Below are 20,030 nucleotides of genomic sequence, written 5' to 3'. Positions count from 1 at the left end.
AAAGGGTGCTGGGTTGGGTTTACTGGGTCAAGGCCTACATGTCCAGCATAGGCTGAACTTGGATAGAGTGCACACTCAGGTAGGCAGGCACACAAAACACAAAATGCAATGGAAGAAATCTCTCTCACATACATGCACACACAAACCAGATTGCATCGTGTGTGTGTCTGTGTGTGTGTGTGTGTGTGTGTGTGTGTGTGTGTGTGTGTGTGTGTGTGTGTGTGTGTGTGTGTGTGTGTGTGTGTGTTTGCCACTTTAGGTGTTTCATATGGATAGCAAAGCCGTTTGGCAAGCGAAGGGGCCTCATAAATACATTATCACTCTGATGGCAAACACTGAAGGCTCCACTGAATCCATCTGAGGTGAGAGAGAGTCAGGGTGTGTGTGTGTGTGTGTGTGTGTGTGTGTGTGTGTGTGTGTGTGTGTGTGTGTGTGTGTGTGTGTGTGTGTGTGTGTGTGTGTGTGTGTGTGTGTGTAGGATGAGGCGGCGAGGGTGTATTGGTGTATTACAAGGAAAGTGATGGGGTGCCATAAGAAGGTCTCTGCCTGTGCATTTTAACTTATCTTTCCAGAGTTGAAGGAACAAACACACACACACACACACACACACACACACACACAAACACACACACACACACACATCTGCATATACCTGCCTTGCATATAAGCGGAGGATGCTCTGACCCTGATAGGCCCTATGCTCTGGCTCACTAATCTCTCCCTCTGTCACGCACACACGCGCTCAAAGTTGAGTGGCTTTTTCCTTCCGCATCACGACCTAGCGTTCCCTATTGACACATTTTAATATTTCATGAGCTATCTATTCTTAGATGCCCCATCGGAGGCATTTGCAGTCCGGAAACACAAACACACACACACACATATCAAACTGCATGCACATAGTCTCCCAAATAGCAGAGTCACCGTCGTGAATAAGAATAACAACAATGTGTGTGTGTGTGTGTGTGTGTGTGTGTGTGTGTGTGTGTGTGTGTGTGTGTGTGTGTGTGTGTGTGTGTGTGTGTGTGTGTGTGAGTGCATAGGTGTGTGTGAGTGCGTGTGTGTGTGTGAGTGCATGTGCCTGTCTCGCAGGTGTGTGCATTATCTTATACGAGTATAATTCTTCATCTCACGCTTCAATGCATGTGGCTGTGTGTTAAGTGATGCCCATATCCTTGTGTGCCAAATGGCAACCACCAACAGCTCCTTTTTATCCCTTCATTTTAAATGAAACAAATACCAAATGACCGTTGGCTGGCAGATGGTGGCCATGTTGTTTACCCCTCGAAATTCTCTGCGATGTCTAAAACAATAGGTCCTCGGTTTCAAAAAGAAGTAGACAAAAGCAAGCGTTCCCGTGTCTAGCCAGCGACTGTCAATTAGTCCAACTGAAACCACAACATTGGCTGGCAGGTTTCGATCAGCTGGCTAATTAAGCTAACATTGGTGTCTGTTGGAATTTTTACTGTTTCAAATAAGAATCCTATCCTAAGAGGGAACACAGGCACTTTATGGGTGCATACATGCTATTGTGCTGAGGCTAAAGATAGATTATGGCAGCAGTATGCCTTCATGTAAAGTAGAATATATGGAAGACACAGTTCTGTTCTTGTATTGCAGTGATGGCCTACAATTGTAAGTATGATAAGAAAAAAAATTTGAAGGCGGTTTAGCGTCATCGGAAGCTATATCATCTTGCTATCTCTTCGTTGTTCTTTATGTCTCTTGGTTTTTTTTGTATGTCTCTCTCTATCTGTATCTCATCGGCAAGTTTTGTTTTTTCCTCTAGTCAAGTGATCGGTTACATAACTGCTATTTTAACATCAAAAACATCAAATGCAAATACTATTCTTAGCTTTGAATGCGTGTGTGTATTCGGTGAGTGCTTATAGCAATGACAATTTGTGTGCATATACCTGTATACAGCCGATGCACATAAACCTGTACACTCCCATCTTCCCGTGTGTGTGTGTACGTGTACATGTGCGTGTGTGTGTGTGTGTGTGCCTGTGTGTGTGCGTGTGTGTGTGTGTGTGTATGTGCGTAATGTGTGCAACCGCCTCCCCTCTCTGCACTGTGAACAGCAGGCCAGCTGACACCTCAGTGAGGATGGATTAGCATATCAAACCACTGGCACGACTCTGTATGTCTCCTGACAGCTACCTCTCTCTCTCTCTCTCCCATGAGGGTTTTGCCCCGTACACATCACAGACATGGGTATCATCCCTGGGACCCAATGTTAAAGAGATGAGAGTGGAGCAGAGAGGCACGGGGAGTTGCTCACAATCTCACCGAGAGCTTTCTGTATAAACGACTGCTTTTGCACTGTGGAATTTAAACCAAATGAAAGGAAAACTTATTTTTCTCAACATCTCTCACACCGTCGAGCTACACTGTTTCTGTCTAGCTGGCTTTTCTTAAAGGTGGAGTCAGCGATTCTGGAGAGCGTTTGTTGTCAAAACCAGTGAATATCTCCTCCCGATCCGCTACCTGTCTGTATACTGTCCCTGCGTTCCGAATCGCATACTCTTTCCTTTTTCTATTCTACATACCACATCCGACGATAAAAATAATCTAGTTAGGATGCAGTAGGCATACTATTGGGACATACTTTTACTCTTTTATTTCATCATAACATTGCACCTTGATCTTGCCTCTTGCTTTTATAGCCGTCGCATCCCCGTTTGGTATCATATGGAGGCTTCGTCGATGTGACGTCACTTCACGTTGACACTGGATTGTGGGTCAGAATCACCCAAATAGGATGCTGTTTTCAACACTAACAATCTTGGCCGGAAGAAGTAGGGCATCCGGGTACTTCTAACCATCCTAAATCTGGCCACAATAATAGGGATATCCTAAATCTTTTTTCTACATACTATATAGTAGAAAAGTATGCGATTCGGAACGCAGGGTGTGTGTGCCCTGAAAAAATAAATCTATAGGCTCTGTAAACAGGCAAGAGTAAGGGCACACCATAGCTAGCAACATACCAGTTTAAAGGGCCTAGGCTGTGTATTAACACTGGATTTTCTTTTTCAGCACACACACAGTATAGGCTACAGACAGGTAGCGGATCGAGAGGAGATATTCACTGATTTTGACAACAAGCGATCTCCAGAATTGCTGACTCTACCTGTGATGCGACACTAATCAATACATTTGTATTAACAATGGATTAAATTACTATGTATAATGTGAAATAAGTCAATCTTATAGACGACCTGACAGATCATTATCGCCTGATTCTGCAGTTCTCCTCTGCTCTATGGAGAACTCTATAGCGCCCTCAATCAGCGTCACTGTTTTGACTGTTTTGGCCCGCAACTTGGTTTCAGTCACTCATTAGTTTAGTGTAGCAGGTGGTTTAATATTTTTAAGTTTCAGTTAAAAAAAGCTCTGAAAAAAACACTTCCTATACCCAGCATCAAATGGCAGACAAAATTAGCGATTAACCTGTGCACATAGCTGCCATTTTGAGACACAAACATTTCCCTCAGATGTCAGTGAAGGCCAAAGAGAGCAAGGAGAGTGAACACCGGACCTACACTCATTAGATGGACAGAGACATGGCTTCAAAGGAATGCTAATTTTGCCCAGAGTCTGTTGGATGATTAATTAGGCAACTATTTACACACACACACATACGCGCGCACACACACACACACACACACGCACGCACGCACACACACACGCACACACACACACGCACGCACGCACGCACACAGACAGACAGACAGACAGACAGACAGGCAGGCAGGCACGCACATACACACACACACACACACACACACACACACACACACACACACATACACACACAACTTTATGAGGTGGCAATATGTCTAGGTAGTGCTTAAATTACATGGACTTAATATGGACATATGTAATACAGTCTTGTAAAGGCTAAAGTGGCTAAAAGTGACCTGCAAGCACAGACTTTGTTAAGGTTTTGTGGAGCACAGAAACAGGATTATTTAAAGTGCTTTGATCTTGTGAACCACCACTCTCATACGCTATACTTTTATTATTTTAGTTTGACAAGAAGCACCTATGGTAAAATGTGATGAATCTCTTATGAAAGACAACATCTTGTTCAGCCGTTGTCTAGAATCTAGCGTCTAGAGTCTAGACCATGCTTATTTGGTCCTCCCAGACCTTTTCTCACTCAAGCACTTACTCTTATTGTCATGATTTTCCCTTTTAATTTATTGAAGGACTGAACACACTCAATAGATCCATCCTTGCAGGGTTTTGTTGGATTTTTCTTTTACATACAGCCCTGGAAAAAATTAGGCGACCAGTCTGGATTCTTCTTAAATCTTCATCTCTACATTACTTATTGAAAATGCTCTAAATGACAATATTTTTATTGTGAATTTGGTAGAAATGTTGTCAGTAGTTTATATTATAAAATCTAAATTTTCAATTCTACTCAAACAGACACTGAACATTTGGAGTGGTCTCTTCATTTTTTTCCAGAGCCGTATTCTCTTCCAAGCAATCCTTATCAAGTGTCTCGGTAAAGCAAAATCTAAATTTTTCTTATAAGAAAATAAAATAAAAACCTCTTAGCAATAACATAAGAGTGTCCTTACTGTCAGTGTCCTGTGAGTCTAAGATGCCTGACTCCTGGAGTGATCTGATGCAGGAGTCCACCAGCTCCAGGCCTGTGGTCAGCTCCTCCTCTATGTCCTTATGTCCATCTACAGGGGTGAAAACACACAAAACGAAAGAGACATGAGTTGAAAGCAAGACACATCTTCTTCAGGATTCTGTAATTGTTTTGCAGTGTCAAGCTAAATCCAGTGATTGATGTAAGTACGGCCATGGTTACAGCACACATTCACTTAAATAAAATGAAGGCGAAAGAAAGGGATTGTAGCCTATTACACAAACTCATGGTCCATTGAAGCACTTTTGCAATTATTATTATTTTAATTACCCAAGCACAGAATGTCCAATCAATGTATTTATTAAATCCATTTTCATTTGGTCAATCATTTTATATTTAGTACAATACATATTCATATTTAAACACAGATACTGTGTTCATGCATGCAAAAAAACGTTTGTTTTAAGAAAAGCAATGCCCCAGAACTTGATCAACATCACTGACGTTCCCATTGATAGCATTCATAACAATAAATGGCTTCATTAGCCAGCACAGTCAGTTTACCACAAACAAGCTGACAAACTGAACTCAGGTCAGTTCACCTCCCTTGCCCCTATTGGTAATCCAGCCATGGCCACAACAATTACCACACAGACACCCTATTTACTTTTCCTCCCACATCTCTCCCATCCAAATGTATAATAATATCAGACCTTAAAGTAATGTGTAAGGGTAAACCTGTGGTCAAGGGTAAAAGCCCTGACTGATAATCCAGCTACAAATCTAGTGGGAATCTAGGTCTGTGTGCGGTGGTAGCCCTGTATACTTAAGACAACCAGGCCGTTTGTCTGTCAGAGAGCACAGCTGATAACGTGCCCAGTGTCTTAAAGTATAAGAGAGAGAGGGCTGCCAAGGAGGATAAAACCTTACAAATGAGTCTTATAGGAGCAACATTAATCTCTTATGGAGAGAGAGAGAGAGAGAGAGAGAGAGAGAGACCGAGACAGAGACAGAGACAGAGACAGAGAGAGAGAGAGAGAGAGAGAGAGAGAGAGCGAGAGAGACAGAGAGAGAGAGAGAGAGAGAGAGAGAGAGAGAGATGGTAATAGTGGAGTGGATTTAAGGGGCTGATTTTATTGACTTTGACTGAAGCAATCGCAGACGGATGATGTCGATGCTGTTGGTGAAACATTTCCAGTGCTGTCTTTGGCATTTAAGTGGATTTACTCTCACAATCACACACACACACACACACACACACACACACACACACACACACACACACACACACACACACACACACACACACACACACACACACACACACACACACACGAGCCAAATCTCTTATTTTTTTCATTAAACCGGCTTGATCCAGAGGTGATGGGTTTTTAATGATTTGTGAGTGATGGACAGATCAAAAGGTCTGATAGGAGCGAGGGAGGGTTTGTCCTTCTTTTTTTTTGCGAATCCAGTCTTTAGGAGGGCAGAGTGGTTGGGCAGATGGATGGAGGCCCCCCAGCAGAGAGTGAAAGCCCTTTGGTGTGTACAAAAAAAACCTTTTGACAATAAACCTTAAGTCACCCCTTTTTTTTGGCAGAGGTCACCAACCGTGCACTCGGGCGATCAATCCACTCTTAACACCCTGTACACATCAACATGACATGAACAGAGAGACACAGAAACCCAAGTGACGAGCACAGGTGGTGTGTTTCTGAAACTAAAATGCTGTCAGAGATGTTGTCAATCCACCTCAAAGGGGTCTACACTTGAGTTGAAAATCATTGAAAGGTCTCACACTCATTGATTCTTGTTTATCTCCCTAGGGACACTGTTACCATCTGGCTCTCTCTTGAGGCGACACACGGCAGGCTAAAAATCATTTTCTCAAGCACTGGTCAGGTTTGAGATTTGTGTCTGTTTTTCTTCCATAACGTCTTCTTTTATACTAGTATTAATAAAAGGTCCAAAATGTACATTAAGGTGTTTTTATTTGACTAAACCGTGTGTGTTTGCGTCTGAAGATTTCTCCTGTACAATCATCTTTAACGGCCATTATCTCAACATTAATTGTTTTCAAATACAATCCTAACGACTAAAGCACTTACACATCGACCACACTTTCCGTTATCATTCTTCTGACTATTCTGAAGGATATCACAGAGGGATTTGTTGGCTATCCAAAATATGTTCTGTAAAAACATTGGCCTCTTATACAGTATGTTGCCAAATGAAATAAAGATGTATCCAACATCTAGATTTTATTTTTTTAGAGACTTGCAAATGTTCGCATAATTTGTTAGATATTTCCATATGTGCATATTACATCATTTCTGAGATAAAGAATTATGGTTTTAATGATAATCTGGCAAAGTTTCATGATGACATATATAAGTTAAAAATGTTACCCTATTCACCTGCAGTGTCTCACAGATTAAACTAAATGCTAAGAATTATTTGTAGATTCAGGAGTTTTTTTTGTTAGAGCAAACCCCTTTTTATATGAATTTCAGTGCATGGAGTAAGTTTGATTAAGTATTTGAACTGCTGCAGCCACCACAGTCCTTGTACAGGATTGCCTCAATATAGTGCATGATAGAGAGATGTCTTACAATAGCTACCATTGTAATAGGCGCAGTCAGCATTGTGCAGTGCTAGAATGCAAACAATAGAAGAGCAGGCATAATGTATTGAGAGCATTTTAGAGGAAAGATTACCTTGGTTGTTCCAGCGAAATTTCTCCTCAGCTGAACTGCAAGAGACAAAAAACAGAGAGCAAAGAGGGTTAGAATTATGCGCAAAAAAATAAATTGTACTTGTTTGTTTATGTACTAGCAGGACACTGTTATCAAAAACCACGTCATAGTATTGTTATAGAACAAGAGGCTTTGAGAGGTTATGACTTTATGCCATCTGGTAGAAATCCTATCCTAAAATCTTCATTTGCATCTGTTCTACCTCCAGCCGAGAGATGACGAACAAGTTCTGAGGTTTTGGTCAAAATGATTCAAGACCTTGGCATAGAGACCCTTATCGAAAAGCCAATAAGATACACTCCAAAATACATTGCTGGAAATAAAGCTGTTTCTTTGGAAGCGAAAAAAGGGATTATGTCCAACAATAGTCTTATCCTTATCTCGTCGTACGAAATACTTTTATGGAGCACAAAGGGCTCTGAGTGAGAAATGTTACTGAAAGGGCAGTCGAAAATCATTTATTTATTTATTTCTAAAGATAATATTTAAAAAAAAAAGATACAAAGACACTTTCACAAATGCCCATAAAGAAACATGCACTGATGTGTTTCTGTGTAGTGACCTTAGAAAATACACAGTCGGTTCTCCTTTTGAACCAGTCACGATCTCCATGTAAAACAAGGTGTTAACCTATTCTATTAAGTTTGATAGATAGCCCTATATATGGCTGTATTGAAACGGTATATGAGAAACACTCGGCTTCAAACTCAGAGGTATTATGTTTGTGAATGCAATCAACTGTAGAATGTCAATGCAAGATCCTAATATACTACTTCAACAGAATTCAAGCTGAATGCAAACATCAACCTATTGCTGACATATTCGGAACACGAATAGTCCCAATTGAGTAACTTTCAACGCTTCAAACCCCCTCTTAAAGCAATAATCTAATACATTGATACACTCTAGACCACTTAATATTTATTTAGTGCCTTGATTCAACGTTTTTCATATTTTAAATTACTCTTACCCTACATGTTAACAATCTGTCTGATAAGGAACAACACTCACAATCGGCCTATGTCTTATGTTCTTTTGCAAGTAGAATGTAACTATTATATATCTGATTATCACTCGCCATATCGCTGAGATGAGCAGCTTTTTACAGTCACAAGCCCTCATTTATGGAATAGAATATGAACAATATGAATACTGTGTACTGTGGCTGTCAAATGCTTCATATGATACAAAGCTACACAGTGGAAAAGAACAGCCGCATGATAATACAAAAATAAGGGAAAGCAGATGGCATCCTTCCACTGCAACGATGAGTTGTTAATTGTAAGTTAGGGTGTTTTGCTCCATTTGGAACCCTCTCCGACATATATTCAATACTGTTTACTGCTATAGATCCAACTCTTTCATCATTCTTCTGCTGCTGGGTTTAACCTTTTATCCAACAGTACAACAGTTGTGGTATTTGAGGTCATTTGTCAGACTACTACATGGTTGTCAAAGCTGATCGATTTGTTTTCTACGAAAAACTAACAGTAAAGTCATTAGTCCTGTCAAGTCTGAGACTGTAATTATTTGTGTTCCTATCTGTTGACGTTACAAATATAGACAATGGAAGCTTTGACATTTAATCTTTCTAAATATGTTGTTATTGAATTGAATGGCTTGTAATTGAAACAGTGAAAACCGCAGATCAATCCAAACAAGCTAAAGTTAGCCACCCCGCTACACACCCCAAGCCACATGATGATAGACGCTGACCACCGCCACAATGCAAGAGAGATAATTAAGTTCTAAGAAGTTAAGCAGATCAGTGCAATGTGAATCTATATAAAGACACGTTTGACTGTTTGTATCATGCACTCAAGTTTAGGAGACTTAACATAAAAGCATTGCAGCTAAAGTTCTGATCAGTGCTCTTCCGTTTGACACTAGATAATAGTTTTTTTTTCCCAGGAGGCCGTGCGTCTACTCCTGAAGCGTGATGAAACCAACAGACTCAAGTTGGTCGAGTGCTGCATTTAAAACGCATTCAGTATCTGTTTACGCCTCTGCAGTGGGTGAACAACCACTGGCTCCATCGTCTTTATGCTAAATATGAAGCTAAAAACAAGCGGGTGATTAGCATACCGCATGGAAGCAGCTAAAAAATGACCTTCTGAATAAGCTGACAAGTTAATATGTTGTTATATCTTTATATGAAACGGATATATAAAGCCTAACCAGTTGCAGTTTTATGGCCAAGTCATCACTCTATCTTCCTATCTTCCTATCTATCCTCCATATCCATCTTCTCATCTGACTGTTATGATGAACATAGGTCATATTTGTTTTGTTGTTATTGTCTGACGGATTCTGTAAGTAAAGTTCCGGCTTGGAGCTGAAATATTTGCATAGGTTTGTGTTGGCAATGTAGTAACGTTGTAGTAGAGTTTGTTCCAACAATTTAAAATGTTCCTATTTTCAGTTCTTTGTCAGGGAAGATTAGGGTTTGAAAAAGCAGCCATGTTTTTGAGGATAAGTATTGATTGATAACTATCAGGTAGCAATATTCTCCTTTGTCAATATTGCATATATGTGACTCAAAGCCCCCACAGATACACCTAGCAATGAATGCTACTCACTCCCTGTGGACACAGAGCAGATGCTATTTAATCATCCCATTGATTACCTCCATTCTGTGTGTGTGTGTGTGTGTGTGTGTGTGTGTGTGTGTGTGTGTGTGTGTGTGTGTGTGTGTGTGTGTGTGTGTGTGTGTGTGTGTGTGTGTGTGTGTGTGTGTGTGTGACGGATTGTAAGGGGGAGCCAAGCGGTACATGTTAATGGTACCCTCTGTCAGCAATGCAGACTCCTCATTCATCAGGCGTTATTATACCTAAACAATACACCCCCACCGTCGCATACACACACACACACACACACACACACACACACACACACACACACACACACAAGTTGTACAAAGCACACATTTGCGACACCAAAGTAGCACGCACAAATGCATCACACAAAGCAAGGGAGCGTAGAGAGAGACTGAACCTGTGAACTTTGGAGAATGGAGTGTGTTTATTTCTGATATCCACATCGGATGGAGCAATATGACAGGGGTTATTATCACTAGTTATGACACCCAGAACTCATGACATAGTCTGGGTCAATCATTTCTTAAACGAGCAGGACTGACTGCTCCTAGCATGCTCTTCCTGTATTCACAGATGTCAAGAATGTTGCATCTGTACTATTGGACAATGCATGGGTTGAGGGGAATGTGTATTATTCACCAACGTCTGCCTCATATGATGTGGGTAAAACTAAATGCAATCCGAGCGCTCAGGTAGAAACCTCCTTGGAAACCCTGAGGAAAGATGCCAAGTGATGTTATCGTCAAATGGTTACAACACCAGGGGATGAAGCTGGAATATAAAGCAGTCCAGAGGGTTTCTGATTTCGGTCTGAGTGGTTTGTTCATACATCACAGCAGACCATAGAAGACTAGACTAGACCAGATCAAGCAAGAACATAAACGAAAAGGCTATCTCGGGTGAGAATAGGTTGTACCACACTACACTATAGCAGAGCAATCCTCAATTTTTCAATCTATTGGAGCATGAATCAGAGTGTGATCGCTCGGTGAAATGAGACGAACACATTTCATCTTTCTGAGAATCTGCTCTATTAGATCAGCCTTTTGCTATTGATCTGTAAGGGCAAAATAAATCAGTTGATGAAAGATGTGTCGAAAAGAGATCACCAACCATTTTGATATTCAAATTGGTCTAAGGGCAGGGTGTCATGTTGTATCATATTGTATGGAATGTAAAGCCCACTGAGACAAATGTCTATTTATGATTTTGGGCTATACAAAAAAAAAATATATATATATACTGTATATTGTCATGCTAAAAAGGGTCTGTGAAGCTGTCCTGTGGGACAGTAGAACATAGTTTATAATGCTAACGACAGCCTGCTAACATGCTCACAGTGACAATGAGACATATTTAAATGCTGACCTTCTGGCTCTAGAGAGTCAGAAGACCGAATAAGTTGTCCAAATATTTCTTGACTATAGGGATTTACAGGTCATCCATCTTGGTAAGTTGTTCCATTCAAAACCACATTGTCCCCCTCATAGTGACATGCCAAACAAGAAGTAGACCATAAGTCATTTAGATTCATCTCCTGAAGACTTTTGTGCAGACCAATGTACAGAATTTCATGGAGATCCATCCAATAGTATAAACATTTCTAATTGCAACTTTACTGAATGACCCACCAATTTACCATTCCTCTTGTGTGATGCCTTTTATGTTATGAATATCTTTGGTGTTTGAAGTGTTGGTCGAACAAAACAAGTAATCTCAGGTTTGGCACTTGGGCATCTCCGATGGAGACATACATTTGTTATTCCTTTTGGTGGCTCTGGGGTTGACCCGCCTAACTGAGATATAATAAAACAGTACTTTCCGACTGAGCTAAAGCCTTCCTTATTCCTCTTTTCTTTGTCTACCCTTTCTCTCTGCCAACACAAGCCACCCTCTTCCTACTCATCCTGACCACCAGCCACTTATAATTAGACCTCAGTATCTGAAACAGCTCATTGACCTCTTGGCCCTGGAAACACAGAGAGTTAGTGTGTGTTTTTTCGCCCATCAAACCTCTTTGGCACGTCAACGGGTTGAATCAGTGTAATTAGTGGACCGAGAGAGAACTAATTGACAGCGTGATCAACTTGCCTTGCAGCAGGTCAGGCCAAAGGCATGGCACTTCATCACCCCTAATGATATAATGATGTCTGCATGGTAGGTGTTGTTGTTAAGTTTGTGTATGCGGGCTCTGTGTGCGACAGGGATCAACACTGGTTTTTGTGTGAATGTGCAAAGCTCAAAGATCTGCGGCTGGAGATAACTACAGGACTATGGATGTTATTAATACACCTTGTCAGAGCTATCTAATATTTGTGATTATTGTACCCATCCTCTTTTCCTTTTGACACGCACAAAATCCAAACATGTTACATTATCACCACTAATGGCTTATGAGGCCATCTTGTCCTGTACTGTGCTTTAAACCAATAGTGGGTAATGAATCTCAACTACAGACTGTAACCTTTTATTGACAACCCTAACTAACTGAAATTATCCCACAACTCAATTTGATCCACAAACATGATCCCTGAGAACTTGAGTGTTTAATATATTGTTAACCAAATGTCATCCCAAATGCTCCCCTTACCACCACCAGCATATGAGTTAATCAGATGAAAAAAAGCTTTTAATCAAAATATGAAAAGAAAGACGTATAGTGTAGCAGGACTGCCAAAGTTCATTGGAGCTCCACCAAGCAAAGTTGTCCACAATAAAACCTGACACTGCTGAGATATAGGGCCTGTTAGACCAGATGACACTCTACTTCTCGTTGGCCTCTGCCATTTTAGGAATATAATATAAATCTTTACAACAAGCACAAATATAAATGTCAAGGTAGGGTGACATTTTGAGCTATCATTCAAATCAGGTAAATAGCAAGTGAGGTAAAAAAGCTCTCTATTGCAGCGCTTGAACCGCCCAGTTATGACAATTTTGTGTTAAAAGTGCCACTTGGTAAAGCTGTTATTTTCAGTTGGATGAGGGAACAGATGGAGATGGGCAACATAATGGTCTGTAATTTTAAATAATGACCAACCCCCTTGTTGTACATTCCTATCTGATATTTTCAGATGCTGCTTTTCAGGCAATTTGGTGCTATTCCCAGAGAGTAAAGGGTCGTGTCAAAAATCAAACCATTACTCCCTGACCACCTCATCTAACTGGCTGCTCTGTTGCATTATGGGGCAAGAAAATGGAAAGAATAGAAAAGTTAGAGAGAAAGAAAAAGAGAGAGGGAGAGAAAGGAAATATGACACACAGGCAGGGGAGAACAATAGAGATGCATGGTGAGGTAGAAAATGAAAATGGGAATATAATACAAAGAGAGAGAGGGATGACAGACGAGAGTAGAGGAGTAGAATATGAATATGAGAGGGAGAGAAAGAGGAGAGCGCTCTGCTAAATCCAATGAGAGGGGCTTAAAAGAGTGAATGCCAGGGATAGCAATGAAAATCCTGTCATTTTATCCACCCAATAAACACATTCTGAACCCAGTCCATATAATCCGTCTATTTCCATGCCCTCCATATTATCTGTTATCTGTGCGGACCACAATGGCCGGCCCTCTTGTACAAGTACAACAGAGTTGTTGTATAATAGAGCCACCCATATAGGGGAAAAAGAAAGAAAGGAAAGTAAAAGGCCCTTTTAGCCCATGGAAACTGTCACTGTGTCAATGCTAATTTAGATTCAAAAGCTAAAGCCACCGTGTGGTTGTTAATTTACTCAGGGTCATTCTAAAGACATAAAAATCAGCCCGAACCGAAAGGTTTTTATAATGCCAAACAAAGTGGAAGACTTTTTGCAAACATTATTTTATGCATATATTTCATTTAGACATTAATCATGGCTTGTCAGCTACAATATTCATATTAACCTTTTGGTTGATTTGTTCACAACTCACGCAATTTGATTCACAAACTCATCGCAACTGAACGCTGCACTTCTGAAATACTTATAGTCATCAAAAGAAAGTCTGAATTTGCATTAAAATGTGTAGCATAAAGATTTTACCCTGACCACTCAAAGAAAAGAATGCTAGACGGTGCTCTCTCACCATTATTATCAAACCAAATGAGGGAATATCTTTAGAAATAATGGGGAATCTATACCAAGGAGCATTGAAGCTGTTCTCCATAGTCATGATGGACCAACACCTTAGGGCCTTGGGCTGTTGTGGTGGTTTTTACTTTGAGCAGTGATTTCTGAATTATCTGTGTTTTTCAGGAACTTTTTAGAGTGGCGAGTATTACATCTCACCGAATCAGTGAGATGGAGGATGCAGTTGCCGCCTTAAATGTGTTTTTAAACTGAATGAATATGTTTATTTTGGACATTGTTGGAGTCAGAAATCCACAACAAGCCAAACACTGTCTTAGAGCTGTCACAGCCAACGTTAACACATCCAGCAGACACATTGGTTTATTGACAAAGTGTAAGTCCAACGGTCACTCTCCTGTAAGCTCTGTTTTGCGCTTTAACAAAACCTAATATTAAAAGTAGGTCTTTAGCTCCAAAATGCTCCACGATGTTCACCAGCTAATTGCAAACTGTGACTTTGTGTCTGCCGTTTGGTTAAGGGCAGGTAGTTAGTTACAGTGGGTTTATTAGAGATTTAGCGCTAAAAATACCTTCCTGCTTTTTCTGGAAATGAGATTGATGAGAGCGGCCGGTCCGAAGCGTGCAGAATAGCCTATATTTGCAGGTTGTAAATCCCAAACGTTAAGCTTAAACAAGCTATAAAAGCTCCGCAGAATCTGGAGGGATTGCAGAGGTGGTCAGTAATTCCTGGGTTTGTCACTGTGAGAGAATGTTTGAAACATTTGACCCATAAGATATAGACTAGTGAAAAAGGAACCACGAAATAAAATAGCATCGGGTATTTCCTCATGGTATTTTCCTAATTTATTGCAGTTAACATGGTATATTTGGTGAACATTTTTAACCAAGCCACCTGACAGCATCATGAGGAAATACATGTTTTAGCATGAATGACCTCTATGTGGTCTGTGATAACAGAACACAAAAAACATCAATTGAGTTAGCTCTGATATTTTGGTAATATCCACCTTGGTCTGTTTCTACCAATACATGACAAACATGAACTTGATATAATGCTAAATACGACCTTAACAAGGACAGGAGCTGATGTTATGCCTACGATGTGAAATGTTACACCGTCAGCACTGCAGAATAGCCAGTTTGCTACAGAGAGCAGTGTGTAAACGTGACCCCCGCCCACTGCAATGGGCATGATAGCGGTGCCTGTCAGAAGCTCCATTAAAACTGCCCCATAATGCAACACAAGACTGGCCGTATCTGTATCGCAAACAGAAAGGACTTCAAAGACACCCATGATTCCCCTGGCTGATCATGTGAGAGCATGCAGCAACGATACCAAATGGCTTGGCTGAAAGCCACATAAACAATACATCAGTTGATATATGCTAGCTTTGAGTGATGTGATAGTATCTTTTGACCAATTCTCCATCCTACAAATATCCACATAAAAAAAAATCTCAAATCTCTGGTGGATGGTGGATAAGGGAAAGAGCAGGTATTGTCCATTTCCAGAGAAAACTGTGAAATGAATACATGTTTTATCCCCTGAAGTGCAACTGTATAGATACGGAAAGAGGCCATGGTAAAGATAAAACTGGATTTTAAATGTGCTAATTAAACCTGCAATAACAGTTCTTTTCAGCCACTTGGGAGCAGTGGAAACACGCTATGAACAAAACGCTGACATATAATCCCTTTTTAATTTGATATGGTGTACTTTTCAGCAAACAGTTGCTTATTTACACCAACACAGACATGGGACAACATTATTATTTATTTGAAGTGGTGCTTTGGGCCATCTGATTAATAAAGTTCCAAAATTCACTCTCTTTTGATTGTGTTTTTGGTTTCAACCAACTCCTCAGGGAAGTATGTGGCTATGTAGCTACTAAATGCTCCAGTGTGTTAAACAGATAGTCGCTAAGTGTCTGTGTGCGCTTTGGTGCAAGTAAATTGCTTGTTCAACAGTATTTTTAGAACTTTACTGCACAAACGAGTTATGGCTAAGAATGCCAGTATTCATACACAAAACTTAAAGTTAGTCTCTTAAAGGTGCAAGGTGAAATAAAGGTTTATTTTGGTGGCATCTAGGGGTGAAAAATCCAGATTGCAACACTCCGTGTCTGCCCCTCCCACCTTGAAGGTGGCCTTCAAGGACAAAAAGCTAGTTACTAAAGATGGCATCATCCACTGCCTCAATACTTTCTACAATATTAAGTGATGAGGTGAAGATGTACTATTTCTGTATTTATAGTGCCTATTCTTCGTCTTCCAACAGGTGCATTTCCCCAGGAAGAGAATGTGTTACTAAAGGTAAACACCATATGAAAGCTTGATACTTTACCATCGAGAGTTTCAAGACACCCTGACACATTTCTCATTGTAGAGCCTGGTTTAATGCAGTTATCAGTGAAGTTACAAAAGAAGCTACACGCTAAGTCCAGGGATGCTAATATTATTGAAATGTGAATCCACCATGAATTTCCCTACTGCATTGGTTGCAGTTAGGCAGTTAATCAGCCTACCAAGGGAAAAGGCCCAGGTGCATCCCAGTACAGCTATTGTGGACCTTTAATTACGGTCTGAGCTAGAAGATGGAGAACCCCAGTGTGCTCTGTAACAACGTGCTTTATCTTGCCCGGTCACCTGAGTTCTTACCTAATTGCACATTATGTAGGAACAATGGCTAACTGTTGCTGCTTTGTGCGAGTACTATCTAACTCTAGCTGTATCTCATATCTCAAGAGGGCTGAGAACTCAATGGGTTGAAAATGTCAACAGCCTCAGGAGGAGACTGTTTCACATCGCTTCTCGTAGAAGGGGCCATGTAGTGCATAATGCGTGGCAAGATGGTGTAATGAGATGGTAGAAAAATGATTCAAGCCAAGGTTTAAGCCTCAGAGGAGAGGTACGGTAAGCCTTGTTGAGGGTGAAATAAGACTTTGAATCCCTGGGCTACTGACGACAAACTAAATTCAACTTGCCCTTCAGGCTCACTAATCTCTGAGCCCTTACTAAAAAAAACATGGCTTGCTCTGACCCTACAATGAACTATGCTCACATTTTCTTGACATGGACCTCTTGTGGTGACTAATGATATGGAAAATGGTTGTCGTATCGCAGAAGCAAAGTGTAATAGCACTGCACAAGCTCTCGGAGAGTTGCTGTGGGTGGACGGTTGAGGGTACATAGTGTGTGGCTTCAGCCCCCTGTTGCATCCTGTTCTCCTACCGTAACCTTACATTGCTTTCTTTTCACCAATTACCACATTCTTTATCTCCACCAAGTTTACATTTCCTATGCTAGACTAACCCTTGAAGGCAACATATGAACCATATTTATTTTCTATATTTTTTCATTCAAATAAGTAGTCCATTTAACAGTCACTTATATTCATCAGGTGGTCAGAAACACAGCTCAAAATGAATGTTGCTTCAAATGTGCTGGAAGTTTGAATACGCAACTAGCCACAAGTTCACGATTTCAACTAGGAAGGTGATAATATGTCCTTGTTGTGATCCAAACTTGTTTCTGCTGCCCCCAAGTGGCCAAAACAAGACCAATTCTTGCTGGTTTAAATAAATGGTTTTAATTGGTGATAGGGGTCAATCAAAAAACATGAATAACATAATAAACATGAATAAAGCTCATGTCTGGCGTGTAAGATGGAAATGACAACTCTATTTTATCATTTCGGCTGGATGACACTGAAGGTAAAAAGGACTTTTAAGCAGTTGATTTTCAGCAGAGAAGGTCCTGGTGAGAGTTCGTCCTGATACATATATAATGGGGTAAGATGTCTGTACTTGCTGTTAGTGTATTTTAGCACCAATTTCACCAAGTCAGATTACATGCACACAGTGAGCCTGTCAATCAGAGTAACTTCAATACCAAGGTAAAATGTGAGCGGAAAAAAAAGCAATCACAAATTCATGTTTGCGTTTAGGTGCAAATGTGAGTAAAGTAATGCTGGGTCACCAACAGTGCTGAAGCAGATTACACGTAAAATCACCAAAGAAAAAAATAACACTAACTGGACGCGGGGCTCTGTGTCTGGCTGTGACCGATAATGTTTCTTTTTCCAAGTAATTCTCTTTCCCTTTTTAATAAAAAACACAGCGGGAGCAGGTAAAACTGAAGCTAGGACAGTGAAGGTGAGGGGGGAGGTATCAGTCTAGTCTGGGCTTCTGACGTACAGGAATTCAGACCCAGGTGGGTTAAAAGGGAGGGCTTCATTTTCCTTCCCCTATGCCAGCTAGACATAGAGAGAAGCACCATAACCCTTTGAAGCGTGTGATTAAAGCGCAGCAGGACCGGGCACGGCTCGCCCATTTTGGTTGCCCTAGTGTCCACATGCTCCATACAAATAGATGGAGAGAGAGAGAGAGAGAGAGAGAGAGAGAGAGAGAGAGAGAGAGAGAGAGAGAGAGAGAGAATAAAGCAGAAGTCTCCCGTGACCCACTAAATTGGTCAGATTGACTTCCTGGTCTACCAGTGTGGGAGGCGGCCATTTTGACTCAGGGCCAGGAGTTAAATGAGAAGAGAGAAGGCATGTTGGATCTCTGCGTGGGACCGGCGAGTCGTTCCATACCAGCCCAGAATTGAGCAGACAACACTGTTTGGGCAGATGAATAATCCATGTGCATAATAGTTGCCAATTAGTCTGGATTTCTCAACAAGAATCAGACGTGGGTGGAATTATTTCTCGACAAACATGATGTCAAAAATGATTGGCTTTGACACGGCTCTCTTATGGTGCTGCACACGCATGCAAGCCTTTCTTCGAAACAGAATTAAAGGTGCAGTGTGTAATATCGGAATATTTAGTTTTGCAACATCCCTTGGTCACCCCTCATAGAAACTAACACTGGCCTTCAAGGCGCTAGTTACTAAAGACAGCATCATCCACCACTGCCTCAAGTCTTTCCACAATATCAAATGATGAGGCGATGATGTATTAAGATATTTATTCTATAGTACTTCTTCATCTTCCAACAGGTGCATTTGGAGCAGACACCCTATATATATATATATATATGTATGTTGGCGCACCCCTCTGTTATGTAGATATAAGAGGCAAAGGTAATTAAAAAACTACTTTGATCTACAAGCGATTATACACCAATTAAACCATACTCATGATTATTATATTCCATTTCTACCACGTCTGCTCTGAAAACACCAATACATTCTAAACACTGCACCTTTAAAAAAAACTAAACAGACAAACAAGTCTTTTTCATGAAAACAAAGAGTCAGTGCGTCAGGACTTGACACAGTGGCATGGTCACTCATCTTCTTTCAGCCGAGCGCCGATACAAATCAAAAGCTGATGTGCGCTGAGACTTCAGTAGGACAACGCTCTTCACATCTCCTCCCCCTTATTTCAGTTATCAAGGCCCCAAATATTGAGCCTGTCAAGAGCTATAAATAAGCATGCATGTCAATAGACAAAAAACCCTCCCTTTGGGATGTCTGCTCAGAGGCCATTCATTACAAAGAAAGCAGTGCTTTACTTTCTGCAAGCACTGAGGGTTTTGTCTTATGATGGACAGAGTGCTTCAACTTGTGTTACAAAGCGTGCACATAACCCACGCTGACACACTCTCTCATCTGATGGCTTTTAGAAGTAGGGAAAGGCTACATCAAGGGAGGTAAAAGGCTTCCCAAGCTACTGCCCATAAAGCACAGTTTCTGCAGAGAATTTATGCCCCTGACGCCACTGCCTGGACAAGTTCTCAAAGAAGAAAAAAAAACGATACACAGCCCTGGTGCCAAAACACTGTGATTAGACCGACTGTTAGGGCTGTAGCAGGAGTGTGTTTTTCTCTCTCTCCCTCTCTCTAGATTGACAAGCCAAAGCTGTGGCTATCTGCTCTCTAGCTAGTACGTCAATTTGCTGGCCTTGGCTACTGTACACACACACACACACACACACACACACACACACACACACACACACACACACACACACACACACACACACACACACACACA

The 20,030-nt window shown here is 40.9% G+C and overlaps 1 protein-coding gene across 4 annotated transcripts in view; it reads right to left on the bottom strand.

Annotated features, from left to right (window-relative positions):
* The window catches only part of ctnnd2b (catenin (cadherin-associated protein), delta 2b), a gene marked incomplete at both ends in the record, with an annotated part of 130,470 nt that overhangs the window by 79,552 nt on the left and 30,888 nt on the right, over positions 1–20,030 (bottom strand). For all 4 annotated transcript variants that reach the window (XM_080033444.1, XM_080033445.1, XM_080033446.1 and 1 more), the window contains 2 exons: positions 4,599–4,706; positions 7,333–7,367. In XM_080033444.1, the coding sequence (XP_079889570.1) occupies positions 4,599–4,706; positions 7,333–7,367 (143 nt within the window). The remainder of the gene's footprint in view (positions 1–4,598; positions 4,707–7,332; positions 7,368–20,030) is intronic.

This window comes from Ammodytes marinus (genome assembly GCF_949987685.1).
Source record: "Ammodytes marinus genome assembly, chromosome: 9".
In the NCBI taxonomy this organism is placed as follows: domain Eukaryota; kingdom Metazoa; phylum Chordata; class Actinopteri; order Uranoscopiformes; family Ammodytidae; genus Ammodytes; species Ammodytes marinus.
This window is presented reverse-complemented; position numbering and strand designations above follow the sequence as displayed.